This window comes from Parambassis ranga, chromosome 16 (genome assembly GCF_900634625.1).
Source record: "Parambassis ranga chromosome 16, fParRan2.1, whole genome shotgun sequence".
Lineage (NCBI taxonomy): Eukaryota > Metazoa > Chordata > Actinopteri > Ambassidae > Parambassis > Parambassis ranga.
The window spans coordinates 10167752-10188147 of NC_041036.1; the positions used below are offsets into that span (position 1 = coordinate 10167752).

General features: G+C 41.7%; 2 protein-coding genes across 9 annotated transcripts in view; one reads left to right on the forward strand and one right to left on the reverse strand.

The window, feature by feature from the left end:
* fhod3b (formin homology 2 domain containing 3b) overlaps positions 1–14105 on the forward strand; it is a 73456-nt gene extending 59351 nt beyond the window's left edge. Inside the window, exons 11-28 of one of the 4 annotated variants that reach the window (XM_028425910.1) lie at positions 115–246; positions 385–555; positions 1469–1528; positions 2216–2323; positions 2441–2575; positions 2870–2920; positions 3416–3600; positions 3929–4426; positions 4501–5414; positions 5869–6027; positions 6512–6694; positions 7325–7444; positions 8318–8479; positions 8574–8764; positions 8861–9053; positions 10813–10999; positions 11303–11464; positions 11570–14105. In XM_028425910.1, coding sequence (XP_028281711.1) covers positions 115–246; positions 385–555; positions 1469–1528; positions 2216–2323; positions 2441–2575; positions 2870–2920; positions 3416–3600; positions 3929–4426; positions 4501–5414; positions 5869–6027; positions 6512–6694; positions 7325–7444; positions 8318–8479; positions 8574–8764; positions 8861–9053; positions 10813–10999; positions 11303–11464; positions 11570–11652 — 3694 coding nt within the window. In that variant the 3' untranslated portion in view covers positions 11653–14105. Of the gene's footprint in view, positions 1–114; positions 247–384; positions 556–1468; positions 1529–2215; positions 2324–2440; positions 2576–2869; positions 2921–3415; positions 3601–3928; positions 4427–4500; positions 5415–5868; positions 6028–6511; positions 6695–7324; positions 7445–8317; positions 8480–8573; positions 8765–8860; positions 9054–10331; positions 10356–10812; positions 11000–11302; positions 11465–11569 lie in introns of all 4 variants that reach the window. The other 3 variants (XM_028425907.1, XM_028425908.1, XM_028425909.1) reach the window with 3 other exon arrangements.
* A 1176-nt stretch (positions 14106–15281) lies between these two features.
* Positions 15282–19960, reverse strand: LOC114448098 (retinoic acid receptor RXR-beta-A-like). 5 transcript variants are annotated; one of them, XM_028424808.1, is made up of 12 exons: positions 19794–19960; positions 18581–18774; positions 18212–18362; positions 17910–18089; positions 17454–17504; positions 17163–17323; positions 16941–17070; positions 16379–16505; positions 16236–16277; positions 16053–16144; positions 15869–15974; positions 15282–15788 (listed from the first exon to the last, which is right to left on the reverse strand). In XM_028424808.1, exons 2-12 carry the CDS (start codon positions 18719–18721, stop codon positions 15641–15643), a joined length of 1329 nt encoding a protein of 442 aa, XP_028280609.1. In that variant the 5' UTR covers positions 18722–18774; positions 19794–19960; the 3' UTR covers positions 15282–15640. The 5 variants fall into 5 exon arrangements, with proteins under 5 accessions (XP_028280609.1, XP_028280607.1, XP_028280610.1 ...); XM_028424806.1 differs by having other exon boundaries at positions 19785–19958; XM_028424809.1 differs by lacking the exon at positions 19794–19960 and adding an exon at positions 19598–19735.
* Positions 19961–20396: the final 436 nt, after the last annotated feature.

Below are 20396 nucleotides of genomic sequence, written 5' to 3' on the forward strand. Positions count from 1 at the left end.
TCCTTTGCTCTGTGGAGTTTCATGTTGTCTTTGTCCAATTTCTTTTTCCTCTCTCGTCTGCCTACATCCTCCCTTTCCCCTCCTTTCAACCCTCGGCCCCTCCTCTCACCACAGAGAAGAGGAAGAGGAAGAAGACGAGGATGAGGAGGAGGAAGAGTATGAGGATGAGGAGGAGGAGGAGGATGAGGAAGAGGCTGATGATGAAAGTCATCCAGTCACTGAGTCCTCTAGACAGGGCGCTTACAGGTATTTTAGGACACAGCGTGATGCAGTTCTTCCCCATTTTTCTCACATTGTTGTCTCCCTAGTTTCTCTTCCATTTGAAGTGTGATGATTTTCTTCACTCTCTTTGGACTCCTGCTCTCTTGTATTTTGTCATCCTAGTGTGGTTCCAGCTGTAGCAGACACTCCTAGCATGTGTTTGAACTTAAACTGTATGGCCAACATCCTCCCTAAAGCCAGTGACCCTGAAGGGCAGAGAGAGTATCTCAGCGTCAAGACCAGGACATCTTCTCCTGTGTCCGTCGCACCTAAAAAGGGGAACTTTAGTCCTTGGTGTGTTCCTCCCAGCCACCTGACTGTGTCCATCCCTGTTGTTCTATGTAGAGCGCCAGGCTCTGCACACCCTCAGTATCAGTTTCCCCACCAGCTTCACCCTCTGTTTCCCTCTACCTCCATCCCTTTATTTGAACCTGAGACAGGTGTGTTTTGGGGGCAGGAGCTACATTTACATCCAGACCACCACACCTCTCAATGTGGAAACCATCCTCTCCATCACTGGTGTTTGTGTCTCTGTGTAGCTCAGTGTACCTGCACCATGCACAAACACTCACACTGAAATGTTGTTACAAATTGCGTCCCCTGAGGTTGTTCGTTGGATATATTCTAATGTAGTTCCTCTCTACCTCCTTCAATGTTTTTAAAACGCCTTTATTTCTCATCAGATTTGATTTATCTCTGAGGACATTCTGTAGAGGAAGCTATTTAAGTCATAATTATTTCCTGTTCTCTCAGCTGCTGGAAAGCATAATTTTGGAAACATTATCTCCTCATCTTTCTTGCATTGTGGTTCTGCACCACAGATAATCCTAGACAAGTCAATACATTAGTTTAAAGCATAAAGCTATTCAAAGTATTAGTGTGAGCCACTTTCTCTTATATTTTCAGCTGATATCTGTGGCTACAGAAACAAGTTAGTTTGAAAGTTCCAGATGCTATTTAAGCAGAAGTGAGTTCCTGTTTTTATCTGGACTGCTCAAAAAACAGTGATCGTGTTAAATCTAATACACAGTTGTATTGATTAGGATTTGTAGTAGTGTCTTGCTCCTGTCTGCTCTGTTGTCTTGTGGTCTTGCAGCCCTCTAACCTCTGACTGTAGCCTCACTTTCTTGTTTGTGTGACTAACAGCTACTTATTTTATCTTTGTGTGAGGGTCTGATCTGACTTTCTTTCTCACTTCCATCTTCAGTTTGACAGCTACTACACCTCCTTCACCTTACATGGCTAGAAAGCCCTGTTGGGCTGAAAGGTAAGGCCAAGAGAGGGAGACGGCAAAAACTATTCCATCTGATTTTGTGATGTAAACCGCACAATGCAGTACAAAAACACAATTGTGAACACTAATGGTAAAACACCATTTAACATTGATTATGTCACCTATTCAAAATATATGCTTAATGGTATGTTTGTTTTTGGTTATCCATCTTGTTCTCGTGATCTTAAGCCTTCATATCATTTTGTCAATGCTTAGAATTTGGTAGGTCACTGGAGCTTTACAAACAGGTTTTTGGCCATGATCCAAGAATTCATACTTTTTTTACTTTTTCATATGTTTTCATATTCACAGATGTTTAATAGGTTCAAATTATTTTCAGATTGACTTATTGATAAGAGACTTACAGCACTGATTTTAGTCAGTTACGTTATGTTCAATAGAACAGTTGCATGGTTACTATTTTCATCACGAGAGTATGATTACTCTTACACAAAGACATGGATGATGGATTTCCTCACAGAAAAGCTGCCAAGGGAGAATTCCTTACAAGTGCTGTTCTTTCATTCAGCTAAATAAAAGAACAGCATCTTTCTCAGTCTACTCAGCAGTGTGCATTGCATCACAACATGTTCTTAAATTGATATCATCCCCCTCATTCTTAAAATGTCTTTCTTTGACTTGTAGTCTGAAAAATATAAATATGTACTTTTCTTCTACCAGGATCAGTGCCAATGGCACCCCGTACCCTGGCAAGCACCAGATGTCAACATCACCCGTCCATCGCTTCACTAGTTCAGCATCCTGCACACCAGAATCCAAATCTGATAGGTATGCCACATCTCCACAGAACATTTATTGACAATGATTATATTATAATACAAAACTCTTTCCAGCCTATTTAAACAAATACCTAAATGAAAATGTCACTTTGTCTTTGACTTGCAGGCCTGCATTAGGTGGCCTGCTATCTTCATCATACAGACAGCATCAGGAGTCTCTGACTGCAGAGAGAGAGAGGAGGCGCCTGGAAAGAGAAGAGCGTCTGCAGAGGATTGAAAGAGAGGAGAGGAACCGCTTTAAGTCAGTCTCTGCTTAGCATTTAGACAAAACACTCCGTATCACAGGCTTCTATCACTGTATGATGTCTTTACTCTGTCCTATAGGCAGCTGCACAGCTAATACAGATGTAGATAGATTTTAGTCTCCCCTGAGTCTAAGAAAGCTCTACAGGAGGAGCATTAGGTACACTCAATAGTGACAGGATAACTCAAAAACACTACAGTATGTCCTGCTCATGTGTCATGTCTTAGCATTTTATGATGCCCTGTTTGCTATTAAATCCATATCATTTACGGTCATCATTTCGTGTTTCAGCCGAGACTATGTAGACAAGAGGGAAGAAGCAAGACAAGCCAGAGAGGAAAGGTGAGTTTACTTTGTTTCAATGGTTCACATGGGTTCACATGGCCTATTGTGAAAATAGATGGAAAAAAATGAAGAGGTTTTATAAATGCTTTGTGATGCTTTTCTAAAATTAACAGCAGATGTAAAGTGAGGTGAACGCGGCCTCAGGCTGAATTATAGGTGCTGGGGCCCCTTTTGGCCCGCTTACTATTAAGACATCCCAAAGGTTAACATGACAAGTGTGTAATTGTGTTTTGGCATGCATGTGGTTTAGTTATCTCCCTCTGACTGTGAGTGTGTGAGCAATAAAAGACCCTCACCTTTTTGACCCCTGTGAACTTGAAAGTGCACCTCATAGAACTTAAAAGAAATGTGAAGTGTGATTAGTCCAAGAGCACATTGAAAACTTTGATAGTAAGTGGGCAACATTTGTCACCATTTGAGTGCCTGAGTACACAAACCATGCATCTAAACTTAAGTGTGTAAACATCTGAGTGCTACACCATGACATTGCAGGTACAAGGCTGTGGAGCGGCTCGCTGCAGAGGAGTTTGAGCGGGAGCGTCCCAGAGTGCCAACAAGAGGACGGACAGAGATCACTCTGTGTTTGAGTTCTAACCCTGCCAGCCGCTCAGCATCTCGCTGTACCACACCTTCATCCACCATATCACAAGAAGATGCCACTGCACACCAGACACTGGGTAAACGGTGTTTGCTAACTTCTTATTAATTTTTAACAGATATGAACATGAATGATGTCTGTGCACCCATTCAGCTGAAATTCAGCTGCACTGTTGAAACAAGGGTATTGAGAACTACGGTACTTCTTGACTGATGGCTTTAATGAGGCTGTGATTAAATTGCCTCTGGGATTTAAAGGTAATCTGTCATGGCTGTAATCAGAAAAGATTTCTTTCTTTCCATAAAACCAAATTTAGTTGTTCTAAAAACATGCTAGTAAGGATTTGATTATTGATTAGTCATTTACCTCGAGTATTTACAGTTTCACATATTCTGTTTCTCTTCCAGGAACAGAACACAACTCTGAGCCAAACATTGACCAACAGTCCAGAACCAAAAGTCCTCCACCAGTGATAGCAGCACTAGAACCTTCTCCCACACCACCTTTTCAACCAGAGAAACAACAGAATGAAATGAAGTCAAATGCAGAGACAGAGGGTTGTGCAGAGTCTGAAAAGAAAGTGGCAATAGAGATGTCAGATGAACAGACAGGCATGGAGGAAGAAGTAGAGACACCAGAGCAGGAGATTTTTGATGAACAGAAAGAGGAAGCAGCAGTAGAAGCAGAGGTAGCTGATGTAGTGGAAGTGGATGTGGAGTTAGAGGATTCTGAGAAGGAACAGCCGATGGAAAGGGATGTAGACAGTGTACTGTTGAGTGAGAAAGAGAGACAAAATGAGGAAGTGAATGAAAAGGACAACTGCTCTGCATCCAGCATCTCCTCTACGAGCAGCACTCTGGAGAGAGAGGAACGGGAGGAGAAACTTTCCAATGACAGTGAAGGAGGTACAGCTCATTCTCACTTTTTATTTACCCATCTATACATATATTTCTCTAAAAATGTTGTCCTGTGTCAACAGGTCAGTGGACTCAGTGCATTAAAGAAGATGTAAATGACCAGTGCAACAAAATTCTCAATAGCAAGCGCTTCATGCTGGACATGCTCTATGCTCAGAACACAGCCGCTGAGGATGATGGGAATGCTGGAGAATCGAAGAAGGAAAAGTGTAAATGTGAGAAGGAGACGGAGGTCAGTGAGTCTGTGGCTAGTTTGGTCAGCAGGATCTCCACGCTGGAAGCTCATCGACAGGCCAGAGAGGAAAATTTGAAAAAAATGGAGATGGGACATCTGGACAATCAGGGCAGTGTCCGAGCAGTGGCTGAGAAGTTTGGAGATTTGGTTAAAGGCCTAACATCTCCATGTGAGGTAGAGGTATTGAAAGACCAGCAGCAGACAGACAAATCATCCACCGCTGCCTCATCAGCTTTACCTCCTAAGAAAGAGTCGGATCATATCTGGGATCAGCTGATGGCCACACCCAGGGAGCTGCGGATCAAAGAAATGGACTTTACAGACCTGAGGGACGAGGATGACTTGGACATTTTAGATATGGACAGTGTGACTGGGTCACGGGCCTTGATACCACCACTTCCCCCTCCTCCTTTCAGTGCTCCCTTACCACCACCCCCTCCCCTGTTTGGCTGTCCCCCACCTCCTCCAATTCTGGGCAAAATGATGCCCCCGCCTCCGCCATTCATGGCCCCCATCCCTCCACCCTCCCCTCAGCTCGCCCGAGGAGAGGTGCCTCTCTTCCAAAAGAAGAAGAAGACCATCCGTCTTTTCTGGAACGAGGTGCGTCCTGTGGACTGGCAGTGTAAGAGTCATAAATTCTGTAAGGAGTCCCTATGGTCTAAACTGGAGCCAGTTAAACTGGACACGTCCAAGCTGGAGCAGCTGTTTGAGTCCAAATCCAAGGAGCTGCCTGTCACAAAGGTAACTTATTGTCATACTGCTGTTACAGCAGACACATGCAGCACTGATATACAGGACGGTTAATGTTTGAGCGTGTTCCTTCAGCTTCCCTCCAATAGCTCCAAATTTATGCAACCTCACGTTGGGGATCATTTTATAAGTTTGCTGATGCCAAACTGCTGTCATGCTTGATGGGATATGCAAATTAGGAAGTAAAGACACTTATTAACTGACTTCTATCTCATTTTCAAAGTGGAAATGGTTAAGCTTCATATATTTCATCTGCACTAAACTGTCCATTTACAAATTTTCTAAAAGGATAACACTTATTTGGACATCAGCACAATAGGTTTGATGTTTAGGATAATATTTAAAATGGTAAATAGTTGCTTTAGAGCTGCACTTATCCTGACAGGGAACCAGCAAATGAAAAAATATTTTTTATTTGCTGGCTGAATGATTTTGTATCTTACAGAAAACAGCCATTGATGGCAAACGGCAGGAAATCATAGTCCTGGATTCAAAGCGAAGCAACGCTATAAACATCGGCCTAACCGTCTTACCTCCTCCCCGCACAATCAAGACTGCAATTCTCAACTTTGATGAGTATGCACTAAACAAGGAAGGCATTGAGGTAAGCTCTTTCTTAGGATTCTGTATTTGTGTATATAAGATCCAAATTAAACACGGGTTTCTTGGATGATTTTTACATGTCCCACCAAAATACGCAAGTGGCTTTCCTCAAGCAAGACAGATACCATAGCACATGTCTGTTTTAATTAATCACACTGATAATTAAAGTTTGTTTTTAGGATCTCACATCCTCACATTCCTTTGCTGTTATATAACCCGAAGATTGGAGAGCTTCTCCTGCAGTCTATTTTCAGCAGATAGGAGTATTCCTCTTCACCTTTTGTCTCTTTAGCCAGACAACAAAAGTGAGGTTTAAAGTTCAGATGTCACACACAAATTTGTGATACCTGGAAACCAGAGTTAGAAAGGTCAGAAACAGTTTGTTTTCACGCTATACGCCATGATTTACCATGATTTTACTTTTGATATGTTTGATGAATGGCCCTATAAACCCCTCTCCTCCTCTCATTTCTTCTGTCTCCTAGAAAATCCTCACAATGATCCCCACGGAGGAGGAGAAGCAAAAGATCCAGGAGGCTCAGCTGGTCAACCCAGACATTCCCCTGGGCAGTGCTGAGCAGTTCCTCCTCACCCTCTCCTCCATCACTGAGCTGTCAGCTCGCCTGCAGCTGTGGGCATTCAAGATGGACTATGAGCTTATTGAGAAGGTCAGACACATTCCTGGTCCCTCTAATCACAAGCAGACACATAACTTTTGGGCAGTTACATAAGTACAAATGTTCATTTTTTAAACAAATATTCTCATTTGTTTTCATATATAAGTAAGAAAAAATATTTGGAAAACTGTCTTGTAAAGCTAACAGCTTGTTAGCGTAGCATAAAGCCTGGGAAGGTGCAGGTCTGGCTCTGCCTAGACACATCAGACTTAACCTTGCAGCAATAAATCTCATTAATTGTGACGTGCAGGGACAGAGCAAGGGTAGCTGTTTCTCCTGTTTTAGTCCCTCTTGTATAACACAGCAGCCAATAAGTCTAGGTTAGGCTAACTGGCTACTGTGTTATACTAGCAGCAGCTAATGGCTCAAGCTGCTAGCCGCAAGCAGACATGAGGAGCAGACTGCAGAGGTCTGGTAACTTCACACCCTCAGATTTATTTTCATTTCCAAACTTGTAGTCTTCCAACCAAGGTCAGACTCTGGAGCCAGACGAGGCTTAATACGTTGTTTTGCACATGTGCAGTCAAACTTCCCTGGAGAGAAAGAATAGCAGATTTCTGGCAGAAATATGAACAGGCAACAATGATGTGTTTTTTTGACTGCATTTTTCTGCTCTTTTAGGAAGTGGCTGAGCCTCTGCAGGACCTAAAGGAAGGAATGGACCAGTTAGACAAAAACAAGACACTCAGATACATCTTGACCACATTGCTTGCTATTGGAAACTTCCTCAATGGTTCTAATGTGGGTAACTCCCAAAATATTTATGTTGTAACAGTTCATTTTGTTACAGATTTTGCTAATAGCTGCATTTCTTTCTTATATTAGCTGTAAACCTGTGTGGGCTATCCCACTAATCTTTCAAATACCACTTTTACTTACCAGGGTGTACATGCATACATGAGGCCGATATGGTCAGATGTCATCAAATTATAGGAATGAAAAGGAGGGGGTGTTCTCCTACTTTCCTCCAAAGCCCCTTTTGTCTCAACTCCCGTAAATATTCAAAAGTCTTGTCTAGGCTTCTGCTGAACCTGGCTCTCTCTGCCAAAGAGAAAAAAGGGAGGGAGGTTGTGCGATTTCTGAAAGTTTATGTTTGTCTGGCTGGTTGTGTGTGAACTTGCATCTGTGTCTCTGTTTTGTTTTGTCGTGTTTTGCGTGTGCCTTTGTGGGTATGCATCTGTGTACGTATGAGTGAACCCCTGGGATATGAGAGCCAAACATGTATAAAGGAAACATAAGTCATCGACATCAAAACAAGTAGTTCCCGTAAATAATAATGGCTGCATTTATATTTTGCAGTAAACCATTTAAAACTGGCAGAAGAACAAGGCAGATCCTGTTCGGATTATGTCTTTCATGATACTTTTTTTTTTTTAATTTTAGCTTTGCTGTGGTGAGTGGAGTAATCTGTTAGGCCTGTAGTAGATTGTGGTTTTTGATAATCACAGTCTAATGAATCTACATATCAGCTCCATTGAGCCCCCTTTGTCTAACTGTGCCAAAAGGAAATTCACTGCAATTTGGTCATCGAGTCAGGACCCATGATTTTTAATTTTAGACAGTTGTTTCCCTCCCACATTCTGAGCATGCTCCTGTGTTTGTATGTATCTCTAGGCCAAAGGCTTTGAGCTAAGTTATTTGGAGAAAGTCCCAGAGGTGAAGGACACAGTTCACAAGCAGTCGCTGCTGCACCACGTCTGCTCCATTGTGGTCGAGAAGTTTCCAGACAGCACTGACCTCTACTCCGAGATAGGAGCCATCACCCGCTTGACCAAGGTTTGCTCTTAAAAACTCGTTAAAGGTCTCCACAGGCTGTTTTTAGCTGTGCTAAATGCCATTCTTTCGGCTGTGCCCGTGTTGTTTTTGTTAGGTGGATTTCGACCAGCTTCAAGACAATCTGGCCCAGATGGAGCGAAGGTGCAAAGCATCATGGGATCACCTCAAGGTCATCGCAAAACATGAAATGAAACCAGCATTGAAGCAAAAAATGTCCGACTTCCTCAAAGACTGTGCGGAGAGAATTATTATTCTCAAGATTGTACATCGAAGAATTATCAACAGGTATGTTCATTCACAACAAATGTTACTTGAAGAATCACTGGTGTTCAGCTGGCGTTCAAACTGCCTCAATGTGATGTTTTCTCTACACATCTGCAGATTTCATGCCTTTCTGTTGTTCCTGGGCCATCCGATATATGCAGTACGTGAGGTCAGCATACACCGCTTCAGCAAGATCCTGAGTGAATTTGCCCTGGAGTATCGGACAACAAGAGAGCGCGTGCTGCAACAGAAACAGAAGAGGGCCAACCACCGAGAGAGGAACAAGACCAGGGGAAAAATGATAACAGATGTAAGTGTATATACTCGTTCTTCATTTCCTAACCCTCGTCTCTGTTTAGTTTGTAACTTTTTCACTTCTATGAAACAATATTAAAAATCCCCAGACGCTGGTTATATCCTTAATCTGGTTAGGGCACCAATTGCAGCCACCTCTGACAGGCAGGCCTGCATTTGTAATGACATCAGCTTCATTCCTCTGTATTCACATGTATAGGTTACTGTAACAACAAACAGTGAGTTGTTTTTAGTGTATCCCATTCTGTAGCTGCAGCAGGCTAAGAAAGGCCAGAGCAAACACCTCAATGCCTGATTAAAATCCCTTGAACCCTGGAGAGTCGGCCGCTCGCAGCAGACTCCACAGCGAGCTCTGGCAGGGGCCCCACTGTCTTCAAAGGACCCTAATTCAATCACTGTGTGAAAATTCAAACCTTTGGATGTCCCTGAAGGAGAAATAACAAGGACCGCACCTCAGCCACACTCCTACAGAGATACTCAGTCAAACATGTTCTTATTTTCCACAGCTTTTATATATCTGCAGTGATGTACAGGGAGGTGAACATCTCATGGTAGATTTACCATTTATGAAAAAAAGGTTTTTTACAAATCACATTTCTGCTTTCTCACACAAGGCTGCAGAGCAGAGCTGGTGCCCTAGGCGAGACTACGGTGCCAAAATATTTAATATATTACTTGTTTGTAGCAGGGAAAATAGGGAAAAATGCTGGTTACTGGGTATGATTTGGTTGCATTTTTATTTTTTTTAACCCTGATTAAAAAATGAGATTATTGATTATATGATTTTATGTTTTTTATTTTTCTTTATTCATGTTTTGATTTATTATGAGTTCAACAAAAGACCTGAGTTATTAGATTTATATCTGAATGAATGGAGACTACTTTTAATCCCTGAGGGAAAAAGTATATTGATAAGCTAAAGCACAGACTTCTGAGTATTTTACGAGTGGACAATGCACTATTCCTTCTGGTATTTATTAATCACATTAAATGATCGGAAGCCAGCCATTTAAGAAAACATTTTTTTTTATAATTAGATTTTGGCAATTTTTTTCTGATCGTTTCACACAGTTTCAGATACTTTCATGCTTTTACATTTTCAAATACAATCTAATTATCCGAATACAGACAAAGCTGGTTTAAGAAAGTGCTGATAGTGGGTTTGATTCTTCATCAGTTCAAGTACTAAATGAGCCACTGCCGAATATTGCACCCCATCAAACTGCCCTGTCAACCTATGGCATGTTTACCCTCTGTATTTTTGTTTCTATAGAGTGAGGATGACGATGATAGTGAGGTAGGGGATTCTGTATGCATGGAACTCAGTGTGACTTACTAAGCATGACTTGCTGTTGAAACTTTAAACAATGCCTTGTGTATTTGTGAGGATTAACACAACATGAGTCACACATGAAGCCAAGCCTCTGTATCCGTGTGACCCCACATGAATGAGGAAACTTGATGGTGATGACAAGGACCGACAGCTGCATGATGTCTGCTGCCGTGTTGAGTGAATCTTAGATACTTCCCGGAGGAAAATAATACACCTCGGAACTCTTGAACATTGCATTGTTTTGAGAAACTGAAAAAATGTGTGCCACAGACTAAACATGTAATTTGATATGTAGTGAATAATGTAGAGAGTAGTACAGTAGTACAGTCAGCAGTACAGACTAACCTGTGGTAAAAGATTTAATAATAAAGAGTCCCAGAGTATGAAGCTGATCCTGCTCACACAGAATCTCCTCCTACAGAGCGGTAAATTTGGCGGTGCTCCATCAGATGCACAGGAGAGCCAGCCTCAGGGTATCCAGTATGCTGAAGATGCAGCAGAACATGAGAACATGAAAGCCGTGCTAAAGAGCAGCCTGCAGGACGGAGAGAGCGGAGCGTCCACAGTGCCAGGCCTTCGAACACGCACCAGAGCCAGCAGCACCAGAGGTCAGTTCTGCCCTATGTTGTCACATCCTGTGTATTATCTGTCCAGTACATCTGAAGATGAATGTAAATTCACACACAGCATGATTGCTTCTACTGTAATGTTTTTGCATTTTAATATAAGCCTGTCTCAAGTGTTCATTTGAGGAACTACAGATCTTCATTTCTCAGGCATGGGGGTTCACTTCTTTGTAGGTCTGCCTGAGTGTATGTGAATGCAGCCTGAGTATCAGCTCCCTTTTTAATGATTGTTATGAGTGTGGGCCTTGGACCTGCTTTGTTATGCTTCTTGCCTTTTTGTTTCAGGCCGCGTTGCCCCGTGGTGTTCTGCCAGTGATGACCCAGTGAACTGCACAGACGATACAGCTGATGAGATCATGGAGAGGATTGTTAGGTCAGCCACTCAGGGGCCCAGCCAGCGGACGCAGCCTCGAGAGAGGAGGCGATCCCGAGCCAACCGAAAATCACGTGAGTCTTGTTAAATCGTGGGGAAGTCAGTGTTATCATAGTTAGTTTGCCCTTAGCTGCACAGGCTTTCATTTATCACTACTGTTTCTCTTCTTGACTGCACAGTGAGAAGGACACTGAAGAATGGTTTGACAACAGAGGAGGCAAACGCTCTGGGCTTGTCCAGTGGTCCAGAGATGCAGGTGTGAGCTGGACATGACAGTGTCTGGGAACCCTTTCACTGCCCCCACCCAACCTCTAGAACCACTGGCTCCTACCACTAAAGCCCCCCCCCCCCCGGATGAGTTGATCTCATCTTTAGTTTACTCACATGCAAGATTGAATTCATAAACTGGAGCACTGCATTCAAACCACTAAGCTTTGCTACTGCTGGATAAACTCGGACAATCTGCGCTCACATGGCTTAATCACAATCATCCTTCAGAATTTCTGCATATGAACACCTACAAACGTTTTATTTTTTAGGCATCAGGACAGTCGGCAGTGCTTCAATCTCTGTGGCCTTGATTGAATCCAGAAAATGTGGTACAGATACAAAACCCTCACCGCAACTCTAGTGAAAAAATGAACAAAGACGTTGCATCTGTTGAATAGATGCTTCATGCAAAGGGTTCTTGAATACTACTGTGGTAGTTTTGTGTTTCATTTTGCTCAAATAGAAGGTGCTCAAATAAGGAATAATTGCACTGGATGTAAAAGTGGAGTATCGATGGAATGTGAGCTCCTTGACACTGATGAACCACACTGACATCTGAAAACTGACTCAACCAGCAGTTCAACAGTAGCACAGTTTTTAGATCAGAGTCGACAGGGAAAGGACTTTATAAAACATTTTTAAAGATTATACGCAAACACAATGTCTGCTGGTACTCCTAGTTTCACATTAACGCTTGTCCTGCAAACATTCGGCTTCACCACATACAGGCAAGTTGCATCATGGGATTCTCACCGATGGACTCTGAAAAGAGCAGGGGTACAAGCGAGCGATCGTCATAGTGAATTTATTTTATAGAAACTATGAGCTGCACATTTCAGAGTGCCTTTCAGAGACAGTTATTTATTAAGACGTTTTCAGGGACATATAATCACGAAAATGTTGCTGCGGATGAGAGTAGTGAGAATACTGCAGTGTGGAATATTCATGAGCTGTGATTTTATTTTTAACCAGTGTTTTTAAACGTTTTCCATGTGTTTTGTCTTGGATCTAATAGTTTGTTATGAAGATAGCTTTAAAGTATTTATGACAACTTCAGGAGTGGTTATGCACATTAGCTGTGTCCTGTTGCCTTACTGTAAAATACAGGCATGCGTAGTTACACCCCATTCATGACGGAGGTAAAACAAAATAGAGCAGGTCAGAGAAATTTGTAGTTCAGCTGGCACCACTCTCACAGTTCATATTGGTCGTTCTCAAATGCTGTGATAATAATCAGGGCGTACATACAGTACAGTGAGAATTGGCAGTAGTAACATGAGTCCACAAAAGAATTAGTGTCAATCTGTACTGATGTAAATAAGAAGCATCCTGCAGTCTAACCTTTTGGTGTGATTATGCTGGCTGAGAGAACTCAACACACTGCATCTTAAGAAAATGTATACAAATAAGACAAAACAAAAGCAGATTAAGATAAAAGACAACTACACATGTGCTGTGTGTAATGTGAACCACAACAGAAGTTCTTATTGGCCCCTAAAAAATGACAGATCCTGCCGTGTTACAGTAAAATCAAAGTAGTTTTGATTTGCTTTCATGTTTTTGTCACCTGATCCCTCAGCCTTTGGCTGTCCTTAGCTCAGCTTTGTTCACCCCCTGTGGAAACAGTTCCTTTTATTTGGATTATTTGCAGCACATTTGTTGTGTTATTATTTGCAGCATGTGCTGAAATCATTTTCTTAAGTCGTAGTGTGCCGTTATGAGCTCATTGTGCTTATAATCAATTAGGAATAACTGGATTTATGACATTCAGTTTGTATGTGGCTCACACCTTTATAAGGTAAATCTGTCCACTGTGATGGAAACATAGCCATTGAAAGAGAGAGAACAATTAGCTACACAAAGTCACAGCAGCACTACTTTTGTTTTTACTTTAAAATGTACTGGAAACTGTTCAGCACCTTAGACTCCGAGTGTAGCATGCCACTCAGAAGAGAAGTGAAGTTACAGGAAGAAGAGCTCGTTGTGTTTCCCAGATCATACAAAACAATATTGGGGAATGCTGTAAAATGATGTACATGTCATGTTTATGTTGTTTTTGCTTCATGTGTAGAATAGTGTATTATAGACTAAAAAGCAGTGTTATTCTAATTTAAAGAAAACCAAGCCATGCGTGGTTTTTTTAAACAAAAAAAGCATCATTACTGCTTGAAACAGGGAGGTGCTTCTCAGAGCTGTAGGTTTACGTGTTACTAAAACTTTTCACTTCACAGACTCAGATCAGTGAACTCCCTCAGAAGTCTCTGATTTCATTGCACTCAACGTTCTCCGTTTTAATTTAACGTTAGCACACCACACATTGCTGCCTGTGCCATAACATCACTGTGGAACTTGGACACAAGTGCTACACAACCGAGGCTTCTATTGCATCTTTGCCCACAGCAAAAACTATGTAACAACTACAATAAAAAGGCTCATTAAAATGTACTTTTGACTAGTTTTTAAATCATCTTTCATCGGTTTTGCTGGTTTCGAGAAAACACAAACCAAAAAAAAAAAAACTTAAGCTTTCTTTATTTTGTAGTCCACACAACCCATGCTTCAAGTCAATTTATGTTCAAGAGCATACAGAGGTCGATGACAAGCTCAGCATCACAGCTCACATCAGATGTTTTCACACAGCCTCATTTGGTCTTTCTTAAAAACTCCTGCTGCATGTTCACAGGGCATTATGGATCTAAATTGCGATTATGGTTTTGCTTTTAATAAATTGCAGAGACATTATGATGAACAACACAGCTACCTAAAAAGAGGGGGAAGGGGGGGTCAGAAATACAACTGAGCATCAAAAAAAAGCAAAAAAAAAAAAAAAAAAAAAAAAAAATCAGCTGAAACTGTCTCAGCAAATCCAGTGCAACCCAAGACACGTTCTGCTTTTTACTAGCTGGAAACTAAAAAAACAAGGGCACATATTAAGAATTATATAATTTGCACTTCTTGATCATAATTTGAATTTTATCAATGTACACTTTTCCCTGAACAATTACTTTTGCACAGTACCTTAGAATTGTATAGATGTATTACAAAATGGAGTATTCCCTTTCTATCGGACATGATTTACTATGTAAAACCCCTGAAGAACTGACAGGCTTTATGCAGGTTACATTTTATATTGCTACATTATAAGCAAAGATTAACAAAGGAATTGGTTTTAGTTTTGCATATATTCTTAGGTTTGTGGTTTGGTGTGCACTGTCTGCACCAAAAAATGTCAAATTATCTCTGAAATAGCACCAAAACACAAATGCCTGAACGTTTAACAGCCCGGGCATATGTTTTAGAAATAGTACATAGCGAGTGTACAGTGCAGACTAATCATAAACCACAACGTGATTAGGGTTTTTTTTTTGTTTTTTTTTTTTTTAAATGGCAAAGAAGTAAACACTAACCGTATATACAAGACACATAAAGCTGATCATCAATCAGCACAGACAAGTGGGGACTCACCATCTTCTGGTAGGATTTTATCATCTGTGATGGAGAGTCACTGTTTGGACACCACTCCCAGTGACTGTTTGGTACAATAATGCACTTTTAAGTCTGGCTTGAATTAAAATTTATAAAATGCACACCCATAATTCAGGTCGGCTTTCTTTAAAAAAAAAAGAAAACAGGCTTTAGGTATTGAGTCAGTTGGAGAAACAACTGGATATTTAAGGAGTCTAAAAAGTTCATATAAAATGTATACCCAAATTATAGCGCCTGTGAGGGAAATATATAAATGTTACATTTTTTTAAAAAATACTTTACTCATGAAGTTATTTCAACACATAGCACCAGCTTGTAGATCATGCCAAGCCTTGAGTTTGGTCTAATGAGCAAATCTGTGCTCCACTAAAGGAAGTGTAGCGCAGATAGCGGTGAGACAAACTGACAAATCTTCAAAGAACTTAAAGTGCCACTCCAGTCCCACGCCCGCTTCCCAGACTTCAGCTATCTAAACCACAGTACGCATTTTCTATCTAAGACAACTGATGGGGAGCTTCAAGCATTTCCATGAGGAAAGTGTCAATAGGCGTGTCACCGATCAGCTTGAAGAAGAAAAGGTGCTCCAAGCACTTCAAGCCAATGGATCGCAGCGCTGGCAGTCGAAGGAGAAGCTTTGCAAACCTGCAGAGAAACAAGAGAGGTCATCGTTTTAGATCCGGTCCACCCGAGAAGACTGCACCAAACCTGCCGAGGAAGCATACCTTCCCTGCTGCTCTGGATATTTCTGTTTGCAGTAGGATTCCAATGATGCATAGACCTTTTCTCTAAGGAGCTCCACCTCACTGGTGCTGGAGAGCCCTTTTGCATCTGCAGATAATACAGTAAAGTACGTTTAAATAAGAAAGGGGACAGACACACACCCAGACATCTTCCACTGTCTAGTACCTGGGTTAAACAGGACAATGGCTCGGAGGCAGCCCAGCTCGGTTTTGTCCATTTGCATATCTCTCATTTTATTGACAAGCTCAGTGAGAACCCTAAATACAGAAAAGTGCAGATGGTAAAATACACAAAGAAATTCACACTCTTTTTATTTTTTACAGACACCATAAAATCACAAGAAAATACCTATCAAATATGGCCCCGACTTCTGCACTCTGCACACTCTCCCTGCATCAGAAAAGGTTAGATTAGACACGAGCTATCCAAAAAGCAAACTACGGCTTTTTAGTTACAGCATTGTATAGTTGTTTTGCTCTTCTTCAATATACCTGTCAAAAATGGCTCCTACTCCTGCACTGTGTGCACTGTCCCGCTGCAGCTCAGACGCCAGGAGGACGCCATCTTTCAGAGGAATGGAGCGATGGGAGAACGAGGCAATTAGGAGCTCATTCCACCCTGATCACAGAGACACAGGAACACACGGGTATGTGACAACAGCTGTGAAAACCAGGCCAGCAGGTAAAAATACATTCACAATGAGTAGCTGTAAATCCCCTCCTCTCTCAGGTGACACACAAATATTGTTTGAATCCAAGTAATGTTGTGTACACCATTCACTTGAGCCTCACACATCTGACTACCCATCAGTTACCTTTGAGAGTCACCTCCACTGAGACCTGAAAAAGTGTAGCCTTTGGGGCATGGCGTGTATGGGGACACTATTAACACTTAACCTAACAACAGTGACAGCAACAACATGTTTTAGTGTAGATGCATATTTGTACATTTTTCCATCTATGGCTGACTCTACAGGGCTGGTCCTCTGCAGGTGATGTGTGTGTCTGTCTGTAAATAAACAATTATTTACATCTAAACAGTAATTGTTCATACCAGCACGCAGCAGGATGACCTGGTCATCGAGGGGCAGCTCGGAGAAATGAGGGATTCTCTTTGCCCACTCCACCAAAGCAAACAGCTGTTTGTCTGCAGTCTGGCAGATGTTGGTAACAGCATCATGGGGCTGAAAAACAAACAACAGTCCACTCTGACCTTCACATGACCATCAGTCACCAGTAAGAAATTCACAACTGACTAATATTTTTCATCACTCACAGAGTTTCCTGCAAAGCCTCCATCAGAGTGAAGCTCGGTCTTCTGCTCCACAGCCGTCTCTGCCTCCAAGATCTTCTCTACAGGCATCTCATCATTCACTCCGACAGTAAACTCCAGGTCTCCATCACGCTCGCGGTTCCGCTGACGCTCTTCCTGGACTGCTGCAGCAGACAAAATACGCAGAATACAGAAGAATGAAGACACTCCAGGAATGAGATGAGTGTTGTGGTGACATTATGCAAAATTCTGTGCCTCTTTGCAAGGTCTGGTGCTGCACTCAAAAAGTCATACTTAAATTTGGTGCTGTAGGATCCACCCATTCAGTCCTATTGCACCTAATATCTAGAAACACAAACCCCAGAAATGTTACTACATCTTTAGTAATGATTAATGCAAAAACTAAGGTTGGTCTGTTTTGTGCATTGGAACTTCAGGTGCTGAGCAGAGTGGCTCGTGTCATGTTTAGACAATGAATGATGAATCACTAAATCTACATGCCTACATCTGAAAAATGTTGCATTGAATTCGACACCCCAAGTGAAACCCGACTAAAGCCTGATCTATTATCAAATCTAGCATCCACTTTCATCTACACAAAAAATATCTGCAGAATTTACCACCATTGTTTTGATCTCAACTACATAGAGCAGAAAGAAGAAGCTGCATTGTAATATGTTCCCAAACCTTGAATAGCTTAACAACTGATACATATCATGATAGACTGACATGGTGCTGCTCTTTACATACCTTCCCTCTTCATACCCATGGCCAGGCACTTCTGGTAGCGGCAGTACTGGCAGCGATTGCGCTGGCGTTTGTCAACCAGGCACTCTTTGTTATCCCTGCAGGTGTAGCTCAGGTCTTTGCGCACAGTTCGTTTAAAGAAACCTTTGCAACCCTCACAGCTGTACACTCCATAGTGTTTTCCTACAGAAGGTTACAAACAAAGAAGTTACAGGCTTGGTGCTTGATATAGTAAAATCAGAATCTCCAGCTGTTTCTGCACATGTTTTACTTCTGTCCATCTTGTTCTTAGGGGGTTCACTCACCAGAAGAGCGGTCTCCACAGATGATACACAGGCGTTTCTGAGACAGCATTCCCGGACTGTGAGCTGGCATGGGCCTCAGGCCGAATGGAGGCTTAATATCCTCTGAGCTGCTGATTGAGTGCATCCCTGATACGGGTGCTGAAGGAGAGATCTGGACACAGTATCACCAAATAAAATTAAATTACACTCTGTTGTCGGTTAATTCGTTAGTTCGTTTGGATGCAAATGTCCTCTGTAATGGAAGACATTAAAAATGTTCTGACTTGTATAAAAGACTGTCTTCTTCATGAACACACTGTGCACAATTTATCTTTTAAATGCAAGAATCAAGTGTACCGTGACATCAATACACACCCTCTAATAGGTTACCTGACTGTTGCTGATGGGTCCAAACCCCAGAGAGGGTGAGACCACTGGGGAGTTAAGTGAGGGACTGATCACAGAGAATGGAGAACCCAAGATATTGGTGGGGCTGTTGGAGGCTGAGCTATTAGGCTGCTGTGAGGACATGGCTTGTAAGCTACCCGCTGAAGAGAACAATGTCCCGTCTGAAGGATGTCAGTCTATGGGGACACAAAAAGGAAATTATGAGTGACACACAATTTCCTTACTTGAAACAAACATTACATTTGAGGTGAAGGGCAGAATTTTAAGCTTTATATAAATGTGTTGTCTCAGTAAATTTAACAAGCAAGGCTGCCAAAAAGATCTTGCTGATTTCATCATTTTTACATACCTTCAATAGTTTTATATACTAAAAAAACTACCAGATAAAAACAGTCACTTCTTACTACATTTAATTAACAAATTAGCCGAAATAATACAGTAGCTCTGCTTTTCCAGGACTCCATGTGATTGAATATTGATTTGTTTCCTGACGCCAGACCACGTATAAACATTGAAGGCATATTTTGTTGTCACAATGATAAACTGGTGTTCAGGTTCACAAGACAAAAGGTGCATTAAAAACACTCTACGTTTATCTGTTTGTTAACGCCAAATGGCACAAATTGGCGTGACAATTCACCTTTGCTAAATGTTGCTAAAGATACGCAGTAACGTTATTGACATGATTTCGCAGTGTAACGATGTTATGTTCGACAAACTTGCACACAATGCCAGCGTGGCTTTATATTCTCATTGTTAGACCACAACACGAGGTATTACTGAGAATAAAATAACGCCATTGGGTTGCTTTTATGATAGCAAGTTAGCTGCAAGCCCATAAAAGTTCGAAAGACCGTGGCTGGACAACATTAGCTAACATTAGCTTTGGTTAGCATACGTCTGTCTGACACTATATTCTGTAACATTTCGCAAAGCTACAATATACCTTACACATACCCACACTGGCATTAAATGGGTTATCGAATGCGACCAACTCACTTATTTAAACCCGTCCAGCTGGCGTATTGTTTCTTTTAGTTAGATATGATTAGCTTGTTAGCTTCCAATACGGCTAACTTTGCTAATATCGCTAACATTAGCTAGACGCACGATTCAGTGCGACGTTCTAAAGGGAGGATGTTGTTGACTAAAACCTCACGGTCATTGGTAAAATTGAATTACGTACCAGACACACCTTCGAAGCATTGTTAAATACCACTTCACCAGATCTGTGATAATCTAGACAAGCGCCAGACAACCAGGCCGACGCTCACATCCAATATACAGCAGCTTGACGCTGTTGTTGTTTACGGGCCATGATGGCTCAGTGCCCCTATCCACATGAGCCAAAATGTCTCACGGGACCACCCATAACAGCACTGTCATATGACACCCCTGCTGCAGAGGTTCGGCCTCATTTACTGTTTAATCAGGCTGATGTTGGTTAAAGGGTTATAATAGTGTGTTTTAATATTTACATAAATCACACGCAACAGCTTAAACAACACCTACCTCCTGATACTGAGTCAATGACTTTACATAAGTCTGCACAACTTCAACGTCTGCTTATAGTCGTATGCACACACAGGGGGGAAAAACACACACATACACAATTTGCATAGAGCATGAGCAGAGCAGCCACACCTACCAGAGGAGCTGGAATATTTTGGAGTATGACAGGAGGAGTATATACAGTGTTGCACAACTTGTTCTTGCTGCAGTGCAGTAATATTTTCCACAGTACAAAGTATTTCACACAATGTTCTCTTTTTTTAAAGCTCTGCTTCCTTCATGGTGA